The sequence below is a fragment of the Rhipicephalus sanguineus genome, chromosome 11 (assembly GCF_013339695.2).
Source record: "Rhipicephalus sanguineus isolate Rsan-2018 chromosome 11, BIME_Rsan_1.4, whole genome shotgun sequence".
In the NCBI taxonomy this organism is placed as follows: domain Eukaryota; kingdom Metazoa; phylum Arthropoda; class Arachnida; order Ixodida; family Ixodidae; genus Rhipicephalus; species Rhipicephalus sanguineus.
Genome location: NC_051186.1, coordinates 58350099 through 58372020, shown reverse-complemented (window position 1 = coordinate 58372020; position 21922 = coordinate 58350099). Strand labels below are relative to the sequence as shown.

General features: G+C 46.6%; 1 protein-coding gene across 2 annotated transcripts in view; it reads right to left on the bottom strand.

The window, feature by feature from the left end:
- LOC119373946 (tectonin beta-propeller repeat-containing protein 2) overlaps positions 1-21922 on the bottom strand; it is a 43786-nt gene that overhangs the window by 10705 nt on the left and 11159 nt on the right. For both annotated transcript variants that reach the window (XM_037644006.2, XM_037644005.2), the window contains exons 7-16: positions 21536-21791; positions 19423-19857; positions 18353-18942; positions 16789-17084; positions 13690-13902; positions 12036-12177; positions 10706-10907; positions 8652-8741; positions 6652-6879; positions 751-926 (exon numbers count right to left, since the gene is read on the bottom strand). In XM_037644006.2, the coding sequence (XP_037499934.1) occupies positions 751-926; positions 6652-6879; positions 8652-8741; positions 10706-10907; positions 12036-12177; positions 13690-13902; positions 16789-17084; positions 18353-18942; positions 19423-19857; positions 21536-21791 (2628 nt within the window). The remainder of the gene's footprint in view (positions 1-750; positions 927-6651; positions 6880-8651; positions 8742-10705; positions 10908-12035; positions 12178-13689; positions 13903-16788; positions 17085-18352; positions 18943-19422; positions 19858-21535; positions 21792-21922) is intronic.

The following is a 21922-nucleotide window of genomic DNA, read 5'->3' as shown; positions in this document are numbered from 1 at the left end:
TTTTTTGCTTTGTAATAAGGAAGGATTCCTAGACAAAGGAGTGTGATGATTTTATTCATTTTTGCTTCCTTGCTTTCTCCTCTCCATCCTGGTACTGTATGAACCTAATGTCCCCACATTCTAAAAAAAATTGTTCTTTGCCACTATTACCGAGTTGACGATAACATGTTAGTCTAGTAGCATGAGAACCCCCTTGGCAGTTGCATAACTGAAACACTTTCCTCCTGTATAAGTACAGCTGCAAAGTAAACAAGAATATGCACTACGAAATTCCCTTTAAAGGGTACATTTAACATTTTTTCTTGTCCGATATTTGCTTTAACAGAAGTTCACAAGGGTTAGCACGAGCTTAACAAATCCGTAAACTGAACTGCTCATCCAAAAATTCGTCTTAACAGAAATAATCCTAACAGTTGTTGATGTTTCGGCTTGCTGATCCAACATTACGAAAAACTAGGGCAGACACAGACAGACAAAGGCAATATACAAGCACGAATGAAGTCCTAAAAACTGCCAACAATCGTTGGTAGTTGGCACTAGAGTGTCTTTCTTAATAGAGGTATGCACGTCCCTATGCTACAATTTATCACAAGCATTCTACAAAAGAGTACCCAGCCAATTATAATCCACAGACTCGGACACATTCAATGCGGCATCACGAGCACTTAACTACATCATCGATAACTCACGATGCTGGAAAGCTATACACAGCGAAAGCTTTCCAGTGCAGCCCGTACAGGTTCGACTCACCGAGGATATGAATGGCGACTCCTCCTGGTAACCCGACTCAATCGGCACCCAGGCAGGTGGCAACGTTCGAGGAGCGGGCGGCCGCAGAGAGCCGATGCGCATGTACACTGTTCCCTTGGTGTCGCATGCCCACACCGTCTCGTAGCTGCAGCTGATGTGCGTAAGCTGGGCGTCACCTACGCAGGCCAAGTGGAGATACCACATTGTTAGTGTAGCGGGCAGGACTATCAATCGTGCCACTGACAAGGCAGGCAACAGTCCCGTGAATTGATGTCGTGAACATTGGTCAACGCACAGGAGTCGGAACTAGACACAATGCTGCGCTGCTGTGGAAAGTGTAAATGAAAGGCTCATTTATCGGTGGCAAATTGTGCTGCCATCCCACCATCTGTACTGCATATATCCTTTCTTAGGACTCACTCACACCGGCGGTTGCCAGTGATCGCATGAACAATTGCGATTAGGAGACCATGAAGAACCTCACTGTGACCGACATTCACACCAGCTCGCCTGATCCTAGTTAGGCACGAGCAAATATTCGAACGAATTTGAAATTTCCGAAATTTCGAAAAGTTATTAAAGGGCCCCTAAACCCCCTCCGACATTTTCCCAAACATTTCAAGTAAACAAGCGCATCGCGTGCAGAATGCCATCGCGATCAACGATGCCACACGCCGCAGCGCTACAGGTCGCGGGTGCGCCACAATTTCGAAAAAACAATAGCTTCTCCTTTCCGGTCCCCGCCATTCCCGCCACTGACATGTGTGACATCACCAGTGAAACTCGATGACATCACTTTCGATGCTTGCGATTGGCCGAACGACAACCGACGACTTCCGGTTACTCTGCAAACAGCTGTTCGCGCGCACCTTGCTGTTCTTGGTCGCGTTGCCGCTTGCGAATCGACATCTGCGGCCCGTAAGTTCCCGCTCACGCTAGCGGCAAGCCTGCCGCAACGGCGCGGTGCCGCAGAACGTCGGCCGTCGCCGCACGCGCGACGGCAGTACAACTTGCACGGCAAGCTACGCCGGCAAGCCTCCGAAAAACATGGCCGCAGTGCCAAAAGCGGTTGTCGTCCACCTCAAATCTATCAAGTGGCCGCCATGCGCTCTGTAGCGTGTAAGCTCCGAACTGATGCTTCCATTTGCTTTAGATTCATGTCGTTAAGCTTCGACACCAAAGTATTCGTACCGATTCAGCCCCGTTTTGGAGAGCCATACTCAAATAATCGATGCTGTAGGCTTAGCGAGTCGAGAAGGGCGCTTCCGAATGCTCGGAGGACATAGATTACGCGTTTGTTAGTTGTTTCTAATCCTCCATAGCTGGCGCCAGCTTGGGGACATTTTATTTGGTTTTACGCGACGCTTTCTTTAATGCCGGACAGACTAAAAACGCTTTATTGACTACTGGAACCATGCCTGGCAACGACACGGACGACATCCGCACTTTTAGCGTGAAAAGCGCGGAAAAAAAAGCAAGCAGCTTGAAGCGTCCCGCGACAGACGCACGCGACGCGGAGAGCCGAAAGCAGACGACGCGGTGCGCCGTAGTCATGGTAACCGCTCCTCCGTCACTGATTGGCCACGTCGCTCTCCGGCAGACGGAGAACGGCATGAAAATGGGTCTCGGACCTATTCTGCGAACGGCAAAGAATGGCTGACGTGCGCGAACGAAATCGCTTGCGCACGGCAGCCTGAGAACGTCAAACGGCAAACGGCGAGCTGCCGTGCCGCTAGCGTGAGCGGGCCCTAACGCAACCGCCAAGTCGCTAGCGTAATTACACATCCACGCCTTGCGGTTTTATGAGCTCCGTGAACTCGAGCTCGGCTCCTCATCTCGAGCCGAGGTGGTCTGGCACGGCGTGTCCCCGTATGGGTCTATCACGTTGGCGATCCTTTGAAGGCGTGCGCGCAACACAGGGTCCATACCGGCACGATTCGTAGGGGCACGAGCCGGCACGGCAGCAACAGCGGTTAGTCAACGAACAGTGCACCCAGATACCACACAGAGTTGACGGCGAGCTGGAGCGTCGGAGTCGCCGGAGTCGCGGCAACCGGAAGTAGACGCTGTCTCGAACAGCGCGTCAGCGGTGACGTATGCCACGCGAGATGAGGAGGGGCATTCAGCTGACTCAGCGAGGAAGGCAAAGCGGTTTTGGAAGAGGGTAGCGTAGGAAAGAGGGAAAAAAGCGATCGTCGCGTTTCGATCATCAAACGCGTGTAACTCCGCTATTACGGCACCGTTTCGAAAAATTCTCACGGCTACGTGTTCGTTGTAAACTCGAGCACAACTTCCTCACCTCAACTAAATTTCGACCGCTGGGTGGTTTAGGGGCCCTTTAACAAATAAGTAGACTATTGGCCTCGAGGAGTTACGGAGTCGCCCTCTATCGGACGCGCCTCGATTGCGTGCTAGGCAGGATACCGCCGGCGCGCTCCCCATAGGTTTTGCTGTCGGCGCTCTACAAAAACACCTCGCGGAAGCCCTCCAGGGCATTTCTGTAAGTACTTTCGAAATGAACTGTGTTCTTTAATGTCAAAATAATGATTTTCGACGAACTGAAAGCACAAGATAGTCTACAGTCGCTGTCTCTTTGCATAAAACCGAGCACCCGCTTCACGCTGTCACCGCGTTGCAGACCCCTGAACCGGCTTCTTGCGTGAAAGGTAGTCACTCGCTGAGTGCAAACTATGTGAAATAGCTCGTTAGAGTAGACTGGCTGTATAACCAAACGGAGCATAACAGAAAGAAGCCCCAAGCCAGCGATCGCACGGGTTCGCGACGACTGACGGTGCCTCTGCATGTATGAGCGTCTGCATGTATGTTCGTACTGATGGTTTCGCTTTTGCTACGAGCGCATTTTGGCCCCGCGCTGTGAACTTTAGGCCGCAAAATATGAGAATTTGTGAGTAAACAAACAACTACTGTTGCGCGGACGCTGTCAGAGCAGTTCAAAAACAATTTCCTTACAACTGCGGCTTCGGTGCGCATGGCAACTTTGTGATCTGCCGTCCCGACGATTCAGTGTTTTTTTTTTCTTTTTTGGTCTAAATTCGGGTACGTTTCAATGTCATTTGACAAGTTGTCTCGCACTGCGTATTGATCGGTCTTCTCAGCGGGCAAATGCCGCTGCTTATGTTTCTTTATTCCGCACATTCGTTTCGTTTGGTGCTCACACAAAACGTGAGCAAATGCGACGCCTTTTTTTAATGCTCCTTAATTATCGTTCCGTTTGCATTCCAGTGAACTTGCCGCTCTCTGTCATCAACAAATTCATAGACCAAAGCTTCACCACTTCGAGATTGCTGGTGGAAGAAGAACCAGTCTACGAGACCGAGCATGCATGCGACGCCTAGGAAAAGAAAGAAAATACAGTAACGTTTGCGGACTTGCTCTGCAAACGTCGGCTGTGAACTAGGACCCACATGAACTTGAAATAGCGGTGAATAAAATAGAAGTTATTGCAGCAACCAACAGCCGCAAAACAGGATAGTAATTATTTGGCATGTACCCCAGCAATTTTGGCAGCAGTGTCGTGTCTAACGCCAACAGGGTGGCATCTTTCCCACGTAAATAAATGAGGCTCCAAGAAAATACATGGGGTTGGCCGGTGGGCCGATCACGGAGGCAATGCAAAATTTATGTAGCTTATGAAGCAATGCATGCCTCATCAAATAGGAAGGTTGCCCGTCGGCGTCCCGCGTCGGCGGCGTCAACACGAGTGATGCAAAAAATAATCGTCATGTGATGGTGTCACCATATGACGTCATCATGACGTCACAGATCGCCAAAATATGTAGCGTCATTATGACGTCACATAATGTGACGTCACATGATGACGTATTCACACGTCATGGTCGCTTTGCATTGCCTCCGTGATCGGTCACGGAGGCCGTGCAAAACCGCGTTAGGCGCAGAACGCTTTTGAAGGGGGGCGTGGGAGAATCAGTACATCGACTGACAAGAAGAAGATGGCTTTCGCCTTCTAGTCATCTTTAACGAATGCATAAGGGACCCTGTGCGTTTTTTAATTTAACGTACCTAACAATGACTTGCGCATCTGCAGCCGATTTTCTGGACGCTGAGCACGGGGCCGACGATCAAGAGGTCGCATTGGAGGGTTCCGAGATGGCATCGCACGTGGTAAAAGGTAGCGCTTTTACCATCCTGTGGCAGATAAGCATCATTTGCCGGCAGGCAGCGTGCGCGAGCCATCGTCTCAGTGCGCGCTGTCTACTACTCACCGAACATCGCAGGCCCGAAGCAGTAACAAAAGTCTTCGTCGCGGAAGTGCTTGTTGCACACAAGACTCGTAGCGGATGGCTACTTGCCGGTTCTTAGCTTTACAACCCATGCTTCGCGCTGTTTCTTGTCCCGCGGTTACCAGTGCAGGCTGACACTGGGCTCCTTTGCGTAAGCGCGGCACTGCGGCACCGAGCGGTAGAGCCCCATGTTCGTCGCCTTCGGAGGCAGCCACTCTATTACAATGGTTTCAATTGAGTAGAAAATGAGAGAAAACTTCCGAATTTGAACAGACAGCAGCGCATGTGGGACTTGAAACTCGTTTTCAAAGCACGCGGCAGTGCGCCACAAGCAGCCGACGTGGCCGCTGAGACCACGTGATCCTGCCAAGCACGTCACGCCGACGGTGGCGCCGGCGTTTCCAGTGGTGGGCCTCGAGGCCAATATGTTTTAACCGCGTGTAACCCCCTGAAAGGGTGGTTTCACTGTAGCTTATGGCTGCTATACCAAGAAACCACCTACCCAGGGGAAATTTGCACTGCCGTGAAGCCAAACTTCGAGGTTACGTATATTATGTATTATTACCTGCACCTCAATTATTATTATTTTCTTTTTTATGTTTATAAGTCTGTTATACAGTCCTATATGTGCTAAGTATGGCAAATATTAAAATGTAACGCATTTTACCGCTTAAAACTTGCACCCTTCTGTTATTCAAATCCTGCAACTATTCACAGTTGCTTCCACTTTGCTCTGAACCAAAAAAGTGACATTTACACAAGCCTTGTTCTAAGTCTTAAAAATATTATGCAGTTAAGTTGGGCCATGACAAAAATGCCTATTCTTCTTTAAAATATGGGACATATACTATCCGAGCTATTCGATTCAAGCATTTTACCCCCAAATCACTATTCACTTCAAACCTTAAATTTACTTTCGCCCATCCCTAGGCCTAGTACTAATCGCCACATCAAGTTCCTTGCCCCTGGTGCCACCGATGTATGCTCGCACCGACATAACCTTGTAAATTAGGAGGATGCCCTCTTCTTGCGCGTGATTGTTTTACACTGTTCGCAACTGCAGTTGCATGGCTAAAAAAACCTGCAGGGAACGACTGAGCCAAAACAGTCACTTTTTGACCAAAGCCACTAACTACTATTTACAACCTGCAGCTTTGAGATTAGTCCAGTACCGCGACCTCTGCGAGTCACTAGCATGAAGGAGCTTTTTAAAAAAAAACAGGCTTCTCTTTGTGTAGAACATAATGTTTCCTCAGAAAAATTTTAAAAAACTAATAACATTGTAATTCTTCTGTTGCTATGGAAACAAGAGAACAATAAACATAGATCTGTATAAAATTCATATTTGTCATTTCAGATGTTTGTGCAGTGGCTACTCATTACGCTTTATTTTTCAAAGATTCCAACATATTCTAAGTACATCTGTACCACTAGTACTGCAGTCTGAAAATGAGTGAAAACTGACACTGTTTTACTGAAACATGATACTGCCACTTGGAGCCGATTGTCTCTGGCTAGCTTCTTAAAGCGCGTCACCTAAGAGGTTCCCATTGTCACTGCCGGGCCCCTTGCTGTACAGTACGCGCGAGTTTGCTGTGGGAGTGATTTTCATGCCTGCACTGTGGAAGAGTTCTCGTACCCAGCTGCGAGGTGTCCAGCGAGACCCAGGTGTCGCCCATCGGTTGGTGGTGTGTCTGGCCAGTGCGCACCATCACATGACCGTCGCTCGTAAGCACCCAGAGCGACTCGGGCGAGGGTGCAATGCAGCTGAGCGAAGTACCACGGGGCAGGCCCACGGTGTACCACTTGCGCAGGCGTGGAGACAGCGCCGCCAGCTGGCCACCTGTCTGAAGGCCCCACACGACGCCTGGAACGAGCGCGAGACGACGTGAACCATCAGCGAATCAACATAAAAACGCGCCCTTTAAAGAGGCCCTGCAACACTACTTGAACATGGTCAGAAAATGCTGGATAGGAAGTTGAGGCTCCTGCGAACATGTGAGCCAAACATTAAGCGCAGCACGCGGCAGGGAATTTACAAATCATTTTCAAAGTCGTTTAGAAATTGCTCGCTGTTCTCTCGACAAATGATGCCATATACCCAAAATTTACAGCATCGCATACCCAAAAGACACTGCCATTGGCTGGTTTGAACATTGTGCGCTACCCCAGCGCGGGCAAGTGAGCCTTGCATAACGTTTATACATTGAACGTGCGTGTGTTCAAAGAAAAGAAAACAAAGTGCTCAAGGTCAGGACGCGTGCCGATGTACAGACATTTCTTGACCCTTTGTCCCGTGTAGCCTTCAGTACACTCGCTGGACGAAAAGAGAGAGAGAAAGCATTTAAAGTGTGCGACAAATCACTGTAACTTTGCTCGTACTTCACAGATTCTAAAGATTTTGTGGCAGTCATTCGTGAGGCAACAAACTCCGACAGCAACATCATTTGATGATTATTTGGATAAGTGTTGCAGGCCCCTTTCAACTCATAGTGTTGCCATTACCATACTACGCAGTAATCAAAGACTTTTTGCATTGTCTTTTGTAAGAGCCGCCCAACCAATGGGCCTTGACACGACCAACGAGCACGCGAGTACGCCTTTTCGCCAACAATCCTATCACAACAGGTATCTTTAATCCCTTCCCCATTTCGAACGAACACAGCTTGTCCTCGCCAAACTGTCCCCAAACTGTTTCAGAAAATTTTAGCTCGTCCACTTCATGGAAAAGGTTTGCGTCATTTCCAGAATTATTAAAATTGTAAGAATCAGGAAACCATTCTCAGAATGCTGAAAATTTCTGACAGCATTCTTGTTCCTGTTGTGTATTTTATTGTTAATTATTAACAGGTAGCCAGCCTATTTCCATGCATAATCAACAATAAACTTCATTGACTTGGTATGTGCTTCAATTTTTTTTTTTCAACAGCAAAAATTTGCTTTTTAGAAGAGAAATATTCCATACCAACTTTTTAAAAAATAACAGTTTTATGGAGAAAACGCCTCAAAATGGGGTTAATTGTTCGGCAGCGTGTGTGGCAAAAACGCCATTGTAATTGTACTGCACGCTTTTAATAAGAGACAACGCAAATGTGACACAATGCTATTTGCCTCTTTGTGCGGAACTTCTTCAAGTGTGCGTTGCTTCCAGAAGCGAGAAACTGCATCGCCGTCGTCACGTTGGTCCAACAAGATACGTGCCGCGCCCATGTACGGTCAGGAGCGGTGTGCGCATGAGGAAATCTCACTACACAGACACTTGCGTGGTAAATGTGCGTGTACGTACAAGTGATGGTGTGAGCATAGAAGGAGGCGTGATGTACACAAATCAAAGATCAACCAAGACACACAAGCTTAAATCGTTTACAAAACGTGCTCCACATGAGCTTTAAGGTGTACTCTGGTCAGAAATGCCAGAGCACTCTATATTCAAAGGTCATTTCTCGGACACATACATTTGAATTGATTCAGAAATTCATTCAAACACTCACATACTACGTGCACTAACACCTTCACATTCCACTTTCACGGAAATGCAGCTGCCGCAACCAGAAATCAAATCAGCAATTTTTAGCTGCACAGAATGCTACTGAGCCACTGAGGCCGATGGTAGGAAATAAGGCAACACAAGCGTCTCACCCTCGTCCTTGAAGACTCCACCGGCGGCAATGTCCGTCCATTTAGTCCCTGAGTGCAAGAGATTCACGTGTGCCTTCTCCCAAAAGTAGCCTGCGTGAAACAGTACATAGCTCGTACTGAATCATTGGTCCTGATTTAAAAAATGTGATGTTGATACTAAATCATTTTATACCTCTGCCTAACAAGGTTCATCTAACACCTTTCTAACTAAAATCAGCTTGAAAAATTCAGCTGATTGCATGCAAATCGATGACAAACACAGCTTTCATGTTCGCGCAAGCATTACATGAATGTAACATTATAGAGCCACATGTCTGTACAAAATAACGCAACTATTAGAGCGAAATTTTCTGCAAATGTAATACTAATGATGAAAATGCTATGCCATGCGTACTCACACCAAGCAGCGTCACAGAAATGTAACACAACGACGCATGCATTCCAATGCAGCTGCAAATACAACAATTAATTTGTGCTATGCTTTCACACTATCTGTCTGTTGGCTTCATTTGTTCATAATCAATAAAAACTTGAGTTCCTATATTTCTCCCTTGTACCGTATTTACTCGAATGTAACGCGCACCTTTTTTCCAGTAAAACGAGTCCAAAAATCGCATGCGCGTTAGAATCGAGTACCGAAAAAAAAAAAACTCGGTTATCGCATTGCCATCGACATTTCAAAATGGCCGCCTCCTACGCGCCTTAGCCATTTCTGCCATTATTGTTTCAGTTCGTACGTGTGCTGAGGAGATTGTCATCCCGTTCTGCATTCGCATCGACGGCATGGAAGTGCCGACTCCAAATACTCGACGAGCGCACCACGATGCAGCATTTAAAAGAATAGTAAAAGAATGTGCAGAGACGGACGGAAATCGGGCCGCATCGCGGGCATTCGGAGTTCCCGAAACGTGCGTGCGAGACTGGCGCAAACAGAAGCAAAAGATTTTTTACAGCAAAGCTTCACGAAAAGGTTTCAGTGGACCAAAGCAGGGCCGGTTTCCCGAAATTGAAGAGCGTTGACAGCGACAAGGAGTTGTCCGACAGCGACGAGGACTGATCCATTACGCGACTCGTATCGCCGCCGTAGTGGTGACAGTTTAACGGCAATGCCCGCCTTTTGACGTTGTGTTTTACTTTTTTGAAACTGTAGTTCTTTAGAACCCAATTACTTGTTCTTCTGAATGTGCGAAGTTTGACTCCTACGGACTTTTTTTGTTCTTTTCTCTCATGAAAAATGGGTGCGCGTTACAATCGATGTATTACTTTTTTTTTTTGGTCGTGGAAAACGGGTGCGCATTAGAATCGAGGGCGCGGTAGAATAGAGTAAATACGGTACTTCTGGCTCAATGTTCTGTCTATTAAGGATATTTGTGCCAGTAAACACACACACACACACACACGCACGTACAAATACGCAAATATACATATGAACGCACCTCCACCCCTCCCTACACGGAAAATGAAATTTCTGGTATTCAAAGTGCCAAATTAAAACAGAAATGCATTTTTTTTTATTATTACCGTACCAACAGTGCCGTCTCGCATCGTGTTGGGGATTATAAGGGGAATGCAGCACATTACAAAAGCAGATAGGATGCCGATAGGAAGAGCGCATTCATTAGAAACACCGTAGTGGTGGACTCCAGAGTAAACTTTACTACGCATAGTTCTTTAGAGAGCTCGCCAAAACTGAAGTACACTCAAACCTCAATATAATGGATGTGGATATAAGGAATTATCGGTTATAGTGAAGTACATAAGAATACTCTTGTCATAGATACAGTGGTATGAATATGCACTTATAACAAAGTTTTGAATATAACGAAGTTTTTTATGTTAGGCGCGACTGTTATAATGAGGCTTAAGTGTACGCAAGTGTATATGCATTATTTCCTAATGACAGTGCTGCAGCCGCTGCCGGAGTCAAACCCGCAACCTTTCACCTAAGCTACGTACCGTCATGTCATAGCTGCTAAGCTACCGTAGCGGCTTACTTCCCCTGCCAGCTTACCCTCCCATGCTTGCGTGCACACATGCACGCGCTCTTGAGTTACCTGTGATGTCCCGCCGACAGGAGTTGAGATGCGAGGACATGCTCTCGCAGAACCACACGCCGTGCTTCCCGGCCACCAGGTGCCACTTGCCCTTGCCGAGGACCTTGTGCGAGATTTTGTCGGTGCTGAACACAGAACTGAGATTCTTCTGCATCTTGGCCAGAGGTGGCGACATCTGGTACACGAACTCATTCAAGTCCACCTGGAATGTCGGACAAAAAAGCAAGTTATCGTATCTTTTGCACGTACGACCCCCACTAACACTTCAAAATTAATTTTAACAATAAAGTCAAGCACAGGTTACACGTGAATTTCAAAGCAGTTTCCATTAAGAATTCAAAGCCTTGAATTACCCTGGTGCCTACAGTCGATATGAATCGGTTTTCTTTCTGAACTACAACACACTGCAGACAAGAAAAAGCAAAGTGACTGTGCATAGTGAGAAACACAGTACCGCAGTGAAAGACACATTTAAATTTGGGTGCTTGGCATGCCAAAATCCCAATATGATCATGCAGCAGGCTGTAGTGGGGTACTCAGGAATAATTTCAACCACCTGGAATTATTCAACAAGTACTTAAATCAAAGTACACGAGCATTTTTCAATTTCGCTTCCTAACGTGACTATGCTCCCATGTTTAAGTGCAACATTGTAGTCGCTAAACCACCATGGCGGGCTAAGTGCGATGTCAAGTGCATTTCGTTGCTTCTCTTTTCATTTTGCTTGTAACATGGTACACCCCCATCGGTCAAGCTGTTAGCTTATCAAACGTGCGTCCGGCTCAAGTTAGAATATGCGTGCTCTGCTTGGGACCCACATCAAACTAACCTTACTAAAGCACTTGAAGCAGTACAAGACCGCGCAGCTCGCTACATCTTTTCAGATTATTGTTTCCACAGTAGTGTTACAAAACTAAAATCCGAAGCACATCTTGATAACTTGGGGCCAAGACGCCTTAGATATAGGTTGTGCCTTTTTCACAAGTTTTACAATTCCTCTCCTAGCACTTCATTAACCTTGCCTGCTCATCGTCCGTCCTGCCGCACGAATCACACCAAAGCGGTCACCGGCACAGATCGCTGTGCACCTACGCTCCTTCTGTGTAAACACAGCAAGATATTGGAACGCACTACCCAGAGATGCTGTGCTCCAATCCAAACCCCAAGCCTTCAAGTTGTTCATCGAATCAATGTCACTACATAATAGTCCATCCCTCATGTAAAACCCCAAGCTGGGGTATTTGAGGTATTAATAAATAAAGAAATAAATTTACTGATTGTGCTGGATAAAATTGAACGAATGAAAGGACGTCAAGGAACACCACTTCACCTGCCACCATTCCTTGTTGTAGCCGCAGGGGACGCTGTTCTTGAGGTTCGTCTTGAAGAAGACGCTACCTTCACTGTCGATGAGCCAGCCCGTGCTGTTGTAGCCCAGGTGAATGCAGGCAGGGCTTCCTTTGGAAGGCAGGCTATGTGTGTACAAATGCAGTCATACAATAAAATTAAAGGTTTGAAGTTAGGGATAGGCAAATAGTAAATTTGAAGTTCGAAGCGAATGGCCACTTGGTAGAATAATTTCGAATCAAATAGTCTGAACAGTATGTATATATCACATATTATAAATAAAAATGAGCATTATACTGTCATTAACCAATTTGCACAATATTTTTAGGAATTGTAACTAGGCCCATGCAAATGTCACTCTTTTGGTTCAAAGTGGAGTGGCAGAAACTTTGAATAGTAGCAAGATCTGAATAGCAGAAGCGTGCAAGTTATAACCGGTAAATTACATTATGTTTTAAAATTTACTATACTTAGTGCATATAAGTCCATATAACAAGATTTTAAACTTAAAAAATATTTAATATAGATGAAGGTAATATGCACAGGGGTGGTCAAAAGTTCCCAGGTCGCTATCTCATGTAATCCCATTGGGGCCCGGGAACTTTTGATCACCCCTGTACATTTAATTACATTGAAGTGCGCTTTGCGGCAGTGCAAATTTCCCCTGGATATGCGATTTCACGACATAGAATCCCCAAGCTGCAGTGAAACCACCTTTACAGGGAGGTTGCATGCAGTCAAATACATGTCTTCGCTCATTTCAAATACTTCGAAATTTCGAATAACTTAAATATGCATTTAAGCGAACTCAAATACTGTGATATTCGCACCAATGTTCAAGGTGCTCGAATATTCGCGCATGCCTATTTGAAATGACTTGAGCTGAATTAAGGTGCTCCTTATTGCACCTAAATAACAGCATACTTCCACATTACTGAGGACTCAACAAGACCCCAGTTACTGTTTTCAAGGTTGGTTCTTACTGTCGGCAAGTTTTTTATTACTTTAATAAAGAGTACCCGCGTGATCAAACTGCACGGGCACATGTTCACGTCAGGGCCTACTTAGTGCGTGTGGACAGAGTCCATTTCCACAGTTCATTCATGTAAAAGGCAGATTTTGTTTCCACAAGTACAATACTCGCAGATTGAAATGCAAAAATTTAGGAACAAGTAGGTAATGCACATAAATTCGTTTCTCGTATCTACAGTTTGTGTCATATCAGCGTAATTTTGACTCTGACACTTACATCAGAGCCAAGATTACCTTTAGTGACCAGATTTGCAGTGACACAATTTGGTTATAACGAGCAATAGCTAATAGCAGTCATTAAACTAAGAAAAATGTTTCAATCTATGAGTGCTATGCATGCATACATGCTGGAAACATCATACTGCAGTTCCGCACCTTCACTCTTCATCTTGGAGTGTGACGTTAGCTAGTGGCCACTTGAAACGTACAACAAATTAATTTTTTATTGCAAGGGATAGTACAGCAGTTCGTCCAACTGAAATGTGTAGTCGTGAGGAGGCAGCGACAAAAACAACCCCAACAGGCGAGTGTTCCATTCATCTTCCATTGCTGTCCCCTGTCTCATTGCACTACGTCAAGGCATATTCCAGGCAAACGACACTTACGGTATGTCGGTCCAGCCCGTGCCTTGGGGCACCTTCGGAGAGATTCCGACACGCCCAAGGAGAGTGTCCTGTGCCGTGAGCACCCAAACGACGTCGTCGTAGCAGGCGACTTGCTGCACCTTGAAGAGGCAGCTGACGCCGTAGAAAGTGACCGGCTTGCCCTGAACCGTCACGTCGGGGCACATGAAGACGTCGCCCGAACCGGTCACGTACCTGCATGAACCAACAAGACAAAGGAATCTCGTGGAAAGTAGTCCAGCTCTCGTGGCAGCAAGGAGAGATTGGCCAGTTAATTGTCAATTTCCGAAATGGGCAAGAACAGAAATGAAAAAAGGGGGAGAGACAGTACACATAACACAACCACTGCTACTGCAACACAGTTTCATCAAAGCAACTACCGTGAAACAGTAATTTCATGTCAGAGCAACAGTGCTATTGGAGTACTTTCGCATTTTCACCTCATCAAAATGTGGCTGTTGTGGCCGGGAAACGAACCTGCATCATTGAGCTAGGCAGCATGATACCTTTAAGGGGGCAGACTGGTCTTTGGAACTGAGAAATGTCAAAAAAATTCAAGACTGAGAAACTTCAAGAAATGACATTTTTGGTTTCAGCGAGCATTTTTCTACATGCCAGCAAATTTTCATACGCCAGGATGCAGTAATGTTTTTGTAATATCATTTTGACTGCCCAGATTCTTGGTGCCGCCAATTTGCAGCAGCAGCAAAAAATGGGGAGCCTGCTTTGAGGCCTCTTCATAATTTGCCAGCACATGTGTCCATAGCTCTGGTACCAATTTATGAGCACCTTGTCGAAAATAGAGCTTCTGGAAATGTGTCAAAGGGGTAAATGAAAGCCTTCATTCACTTATTTGGGCTTTGGCGTCTAAGGAACAGCATGCTTCACTAGTATTTATGGTTGAAACAGCAGATGCAGATGTAGTAATGAAGATCAAATGTGGCAATTTGAGAACCTCATTAGGTATCTTGGTAGAACTCAGTCCAAAACCCAGCCTCCCAAGCATGAGGTGGATGAGTGAGAAGGACAGGCACCAAGCGGCCAAGTCTAATCTCAAACATGCCACAGCCAAGAGTGTCCAGCTGGCACTAAGTAAGGGCCATTACAACATTGAGCAGCAGTCAGATTATATTCATGGTGTCTCTTGGTGGCTGCACTGCAAAATATGCACATTCTACTGGTTATTTTTCAAATGAACAGTGCGCAATTTCATTTTTGTACTTTTCTCAAAATGTAAATTTATGACCGTTCAATTTTGAGGCCCATATATCCTGGCATCTAGGGCAGGTACAACGATAATTCTTCTTGCAATGGAAACACAAATATGCAGAGAATCCAAGTATGGGAGCAGAATTTTGAGCATAATCCTTTTGAATGATTTAATTATCAGAATTGTAACAGGATGCCAAGTGCTTTTCAGAATGTAAAGTTCATTCTGCTCTAAAATAATTAAGAAAAGCAAACAAAAAAAACTGCTTGCATACTTTCAATTTTTAGTCATTAGTGAACATTCCCATATTTTAAATTTTGCTTTTAATTGAGCACTTTAATTTATATCGAGGCCTTAAACAATAGGGGGTGAACTTAACTTATCTCAGGAACTAGACGAGTTAGAGGAAAAGTAATTACATATTTGAAATCAGCAGAAAAAGCTGCACAAACCTGTGCAGATTCATCAGAATTGATGGAGAAATAAAGAAAAAAATGTCTAAGATGAGTCCGCCCCCTTAACTACTAAACTATCATAGTGGGTCACACAAATACTTGTGAGGCTACTGGACTGACTACAGGTGGTGGGGAAGTTGCGGGCATGAGAAAGTAGGCAACTATGGGAGCGGGGGAGATGTAGTGCAACCGGTATGGGAGAGCGGGACGAAGAGAACAGTACACGGTGCGGTGTGTGAATGTGTACTGCGGTGCCTACAAGGGTATGGTAAGTAAAGAATGTGCCAGCAAGGTAAGCCACGTGTGGTGCGGCTGAACTGAAGGAGTCCGCGTCTCTACATGTAAGCAACTTGACAACTATGTTGGAATAAATACTAAAGCCAAGAAATAACGTCCACTATTCTTTGCCGCTTCACTGTCAAAATCTTTCCTGGACACACAATTGTCCATAACAGCACACAAATTAAAGAAATAACCGTTGAGACATGCATGATTCATTGTAGGCACTTCACATTCTTTCGTGGTTTCTTTGAGCCTCTCTCTCTCTCTCTCTCTTTCTTTTCTTTTTTTTTTCCACACGAAACTTATGATAACTCGAAGGGCCAGAGTAGGGGCTAATTGGTTGTGCATAGTTGATACTTGTGACGCGCTGTCTGAACACCGAAGAAGGACGCACAAAAAAACACACGTCGTACACAACATGAGCGCGAACTAACAACTCGTGTTGTGTACAACACATGCGTTTTTTGTGCGTCTTTCTTCATGTTGAGACAGCGCGTCACAAGTAGTACCAATTATAATAACTTGCAGATTTTGGCGGCATCGTCGTGCGCAGAAAAACCCACCGCCGGCGAGAGTACAGAAATGCGGCCCTCGAGGGTGTGCCGGTCACACGCGTATCTGTAAGCGTCATTTCCCAATAACTGATGCTCTCTCAATCGTGCGCTTGTTGGCAATCAGCTGTCTCCGTATGGCAACCTGATCTTTTATCGCGGTCACTTCTCATTTCACTTTGCCACACTTTACTGTAGCCTGAATTTGAACGCATGACCCTCGTTACCTGTAGCAAACGAAGTGTTGCGCTGCTAAGCACGTGGATGAAGGTCCGATTCCCGGCATGGAGGAAGGTAACAGTTAGGAGGGAGCATTACACAATGCAATAGAAAGAAAGAAAGAAAGAAATAAAGAAAGAAAGAGTAGTACATTAGGCACGCACACGCCAAGCTTCGCTTGCCCCCATTTTTTTTTATAAGACAAGGGCTCCTGATTTTTTTTCTTTTTTTTTTTTTTGTATGCCCACAGATTCATGTCCCTCAATGTTCGGGGCACCCTAATAATCTAGGCCTCTCTATTTATAGCACAAACATGGCTGCAGTGTCCGTAAAATTGCTATCGCAACAAAAGCAAAGGCCTCACCAAGCTGTGGTCTCGGTGACACTGACGCTGACCACATTCATGGCGACCTCATCCCAGCCCAGGGCGAGGGGTTCGTTGCACAGGGGCGAGCGTGCCGCGTACAGCTTCTCCTTGTAGATGGCCCACAGGACGCAACCGGACGGGGACAGGGCCACCCTGTTCATGGGGCGCGACCCGCTGCGCCACGTGAACTCGCGTCCCATGAGCCGGGAGTAGTACACGTTGTCTCGGCTGTCGACGCAGCAGAGGTAGCCGTCGCACGCTGCCAACGACACCACGGGCCCTGGACCTTTGACCTGTAGCGGAGCAAATGAGGAGAGCAGAAAAAAGTCAGGCGCCCTTGCCCTACCAGGAAAATGGGAGCAAGCAAAGCTTGGCGTGTGCCTGCCTGACCTGCTACTTTTCTTTTTTTCGTTCTATCATACTGCACAATCCTCCCTCCTGACTTTATCCTTCCTCCCTGCCGGAAATTGGACTCTCATCCATGTGCTTAGCAACGCAACACTTCAGTTGCTACAGGCAACAATGATGCTAATGTGTTCATATCCAGGCAACAATGTGGCAATGTGAAACAACAAGTGACCTCGATAAGAGATCAGATTGCCATATCAGAAACAGCTCATCGACGATAAGCCGCTGAACCTTCGAGGGCCTCATTTCTGTGCACTCACAGGTGCCGGGTTTTTCGCGTATAACGCCACTATCACCACCACCAAAATCCGTAACTCACAACAAGCTTCACTTGAAAATTGCGAAGGTCATCGTCCCATAGCTGGGCAATGGGTTAAGAGCGATGTCGTATGGAAGCACTCCGGACTTATACAGCCCTTCAATTCAAGCATGCTGTTGGCGGTAATGTGACCCCAATGGGTGTCGCGTGGGAATTTGACATCACGAGATGAATATTTGCCAGCAGACGTTCATATTCGCTCTCGAAAGATTTTATGTGCACGACTTGGAATGGCATGTGTTGGCATCTTCAACACATCTTCAAGCAACGTCATTCCTGACCCCATGCACACGGAGACATTGCTGAGAATGCAAGCGGATGTGCCCTGGGCTGTCGGCAGGATGTGGCAATTGCACTGCAAAGGTGACCAAAAAGAGATTCCACGATTCTGGATAGCCTCGAGCAAGGCTCACCAACACTTACTCCTACCTCGGCTCGTTTCTCTCTCTGCCATCTCATTTCATTACAATGAAATTGTCGCCAACGTGACATCTCGCATTTTTCCCGCCAATTTCGTTGTGGTGGTGTTTAGCAATGTATTAGTTGTCTTGCATGTGTGTTAGACGGCATTGGGGAATGATTGTCTTACAAATGTTTTCCCACTGAAAACTTAACTGATACCGAGCTATCAAGCCCAGTCTAGTTGTAGCAGCTACACAGTGCCATAATAAAAATTTATGTAAAGCACAAGCAGTCAGCCCCGACTGCATATTAATTTGGAGTAGCCATACTAATAGCTACAATATTTCGATGTCCACAACAATAAATGTCTCTGCAACACATCAATAAATATTTCAAGATTAGTACTTGCAAGAAGAAGGTCACGAAACTTACCTGGGCCCAGTGGAAATCATAGCGAGGAAAGCGTGGCTCCACGATGCCGTGGAACACGACGTCGGGCACAGACGACTCCGCCGACTCGTATGAATCGGTTGCGTCTTTGTTCTTGCTGTAAATGTCCTCGATGGAAAGTTCTGGCTCCGAATCTGGACTGTCCTCGGGCTCCAGATTTCCAGCATCGGCGCCGTCCGCGGCACTGGCACCGGCTTCGGGACCGGTTTCAGCTGCCCCGCTCGACACCGAAGCAGGGGACGGAGAGAGATTGCCGGAGTCATTCGGCGCCAATGTACTGCCGACAGGAATGTCTAAGGGTTGGCTGGCATCGGCTCCGTCGTGGCGCTGACGCTGCTTCAGCTGGCCGTAACGACTGAGAATGTGAGAGACGAGCTCGTTCTCGGAGGCGCTGTATGGTGGCGGGCACTCAGATTTCTTGTTTTCCTTGTTCAAAGTGCTCTGGTCCAAAGGCGACGTGCCGCTGGGGCTGGCGAAGACCTCGTCGTACGTGGGGACGGGAGACGGACGTTCGTCCGACGATGTTGGCACGACCAGTGTGGGCGTACTTCGTGCTGCATTTGTAGACGAACCTGCAAAGGAAAGCAAGGAGAGTGACCAACAGCAGCAGTGAGTGTCGTGTACACTCAAAAGAAAAACAGTGTATTTGGGGTGGCCTTCAGTAACACAACAAGAAAGGCGCTGAAATACTCCGACATAGCAACATCACGCCTGCAAAACGCCGCCCGGCTCCAAATAGCTCCGTCTGTATTACACTTAAAACACGCTGGGCCACACCGAACTCGCGAACACGGGAACCTGTTTTGCGACTTCTCATTATAGTTCGATGCGATGAAATTGCATCTATTCGTTCGTTTCGAATACTTCGAAATTTCAGAAATTTTAAGTTTGTGCCGAAGCGACTTCGAATACTGTAATATTGTTCAAATATTCTAAATGCTCAAATATTTGCCCGTGCCTAATTACTAAATACACATTGTGGTGAACCCTTGCCAGGTTAAGACACCACTAAGTGCAGTATCATTATATGGTGCAAACCCAACCTTGCTTACCATGTTTGGCCTTGCGCTTTCTGGCAGTAAACACTATGTCTTCTTCACCCTCCGACTCGTTGGGGAACTGCATTGACTCGAAGCTCCTCGACCGATGCACAAATGATGGAGCATCGCTCGGCGGCGTGGCCACCGTTTCGGTGCTGGACACCTGTTCGGCATCCAACGCCGTTTCGGCAAAACGACTGTTGCCGCTGGCAGTGCTCCCTCGCCGCACTGTGCCACTGGGAGAACTGCCGCCGCTGTCACTTTCGTGCGGTCTGGGTGCCTTCTGTCGGAACCAGTCGAGAACCGCGCTTCCATTTTTGTTCTTGAAGAGCTGCAGCACCTGAGGGTCGGGGAGCCGGGTGTCCCGGAGGAGCGCCGTGATCTCGGCTAGCGGGGTGACGATGGTGTTCTTAATAGCCGTCATGTCCGGAAGCCGCATCTCATTGTCTGTAATGAAGAGACATGTACGTCTTGAAGGGCCACTAAACCATTTCCAATAATTTTTTAATATTTCAAATAAGCGCACTCATCAAGTTCGGAATGCTGTCACAATGAACAATCCAAACGCAGCGGCACTAGGAGTAACGAGTATGCCCCATATGAAAAGACACTCCCTTCTCCTCTCTGGGCCTTTCGAGTGTTGGCCGTGACGTCAACATTCAAGTCATCCACAAAGAGAACCCGTTTGCCTGCTCGCAGGTATGAGCACTCAACACTCTTCCTGCTCGCACAGTGAAAAAAAAGAGCACTCAGCCAGGAGGAGAGACGAGCCGATGAAAGGAGCTTAGCGAAGGAAAGAGCGAAGCAAGCGGGGGTCATTTTTGGATCATCAAACAGGTGTAGCTCCACTATTACAACACCGTTTCGGAAAATTCTCACGACTGCGTGTTTGTTGAAGACTTGTGCACAACTGAAACACATCTACATTTTGACCTCCGGGTGGTTGCAGGGTCCTTTAAAGGGGCCCTGCAGCACTTTTTGAGCATGATCAGGAAACGCTGCCGACCGATAGTTGAGGCTCATGAGAACATGTGAGCCTCGACATTATAATGCAGCATGCAGCCTGAAATTTACAAATTTCTATGTCAGCTAGAAATCGCTCACTCTTATCTTGACAAATGAAGCCATAATCCAAAATGACTGCATCATAAACACAGTCCACAGCCACTGGCTGATTTGAGCATCATGAGCTGCAAGTTACCATGGCCACCGTAGGATGCCGCGACGTGTCTGTGCTGCACTCTGCAGTGATAGGATTATATACAGTATAGAATTACACCAATGTGCTCGCAACCACACTGAAAGCAAGCCGCCCATTCAAAGAAAAAAACAGAAAAAAAGTGCTCAAGGTCATGACGCATGTTGATGAACGAACGTAACTTCTAGCCCCTTTGTCATCCCCCCTGCATAGCTTTCAGTGCGTTCACTGGTATGAAAGGAGAGAGAAAGCATTTAAAGCGTGCGACAAATACCTGTAACTCCACTCATACTTGACAGACTCTCAAAATTTTTGCGGCAGTCGATTCATGAGGCAATAATCTCCTTTTACGAAGTCATTTGATGATTACTTGGAAAAGTGTTGCAGGGCCCCTTTAAAGGCACAGCCACTTGAGCATCGTTTTGACTTGGTGCAATGCGTGCACAATGTCACAAAACTCAAACACTGCGGAAGCTGTTCTAGAAGATGAAGAGCATTTCAGTCGCAGTCTGCATGCTGGTGAAAAAAATCGCCTGCCACGTCACGATGGACAAACAATCTACTGCCAGCCATATTGCTGGTGAAAATATCATCCTCACGTGCACGTGCTGGTGACGGAAGTACAAAAGAAGAAAGTTTCGGATAAATTAAGACACAGGGGTCTTGCGCTGTGGTCGCATTTGGATGCAAGTCGCGAGATGACAAAAATTGCGGCGTTTACGCTGCTCTTAAGCAAAATGAGAACGGGATTTGCGTATTCATGCCGAAAATAAAAGTGTATTGATGTAACAGACATTTGTTTCTTCCTTTCTCGATACCCTCAGTAATTCGGCATATGGTTAATATGGACATTTCTTCCAGTCCCGTGACATCCAAATTAACGATGTTTTACCCTACTACTAACAATAATAATAATATAAGGGGTACCTTCAGGATGGTCCCAAATGTCCTCCGGGTGTGCTGCCAGCCTGACAATGTGACGCTTCGCCTGTAGCACAAAGATCTCATCTCCGCAGACAGCGACGTCGGTGATATTTACAAAGCCGGGGCACACGACCACCAGGGACCTCACAGCGGGGTCCACCACGAAAAATGTCTCCGAGCTCCATGTCAGCAGCAGGCGCTTCCGGTACGGCTTCAACAGTCCGAACTGGGAGTCCGGAAGCTTCTCCAGATACGACTCCTAAAAAGGAAGACACTAACGTGAGACGAGTAACAACACTGCTGGGACACTCCTTTATAGTATTTCAACGAGTTGCCAATTCACCTATACATCTATTATCCTCAGCTACAATAATGTTTTTCTAGATCCTT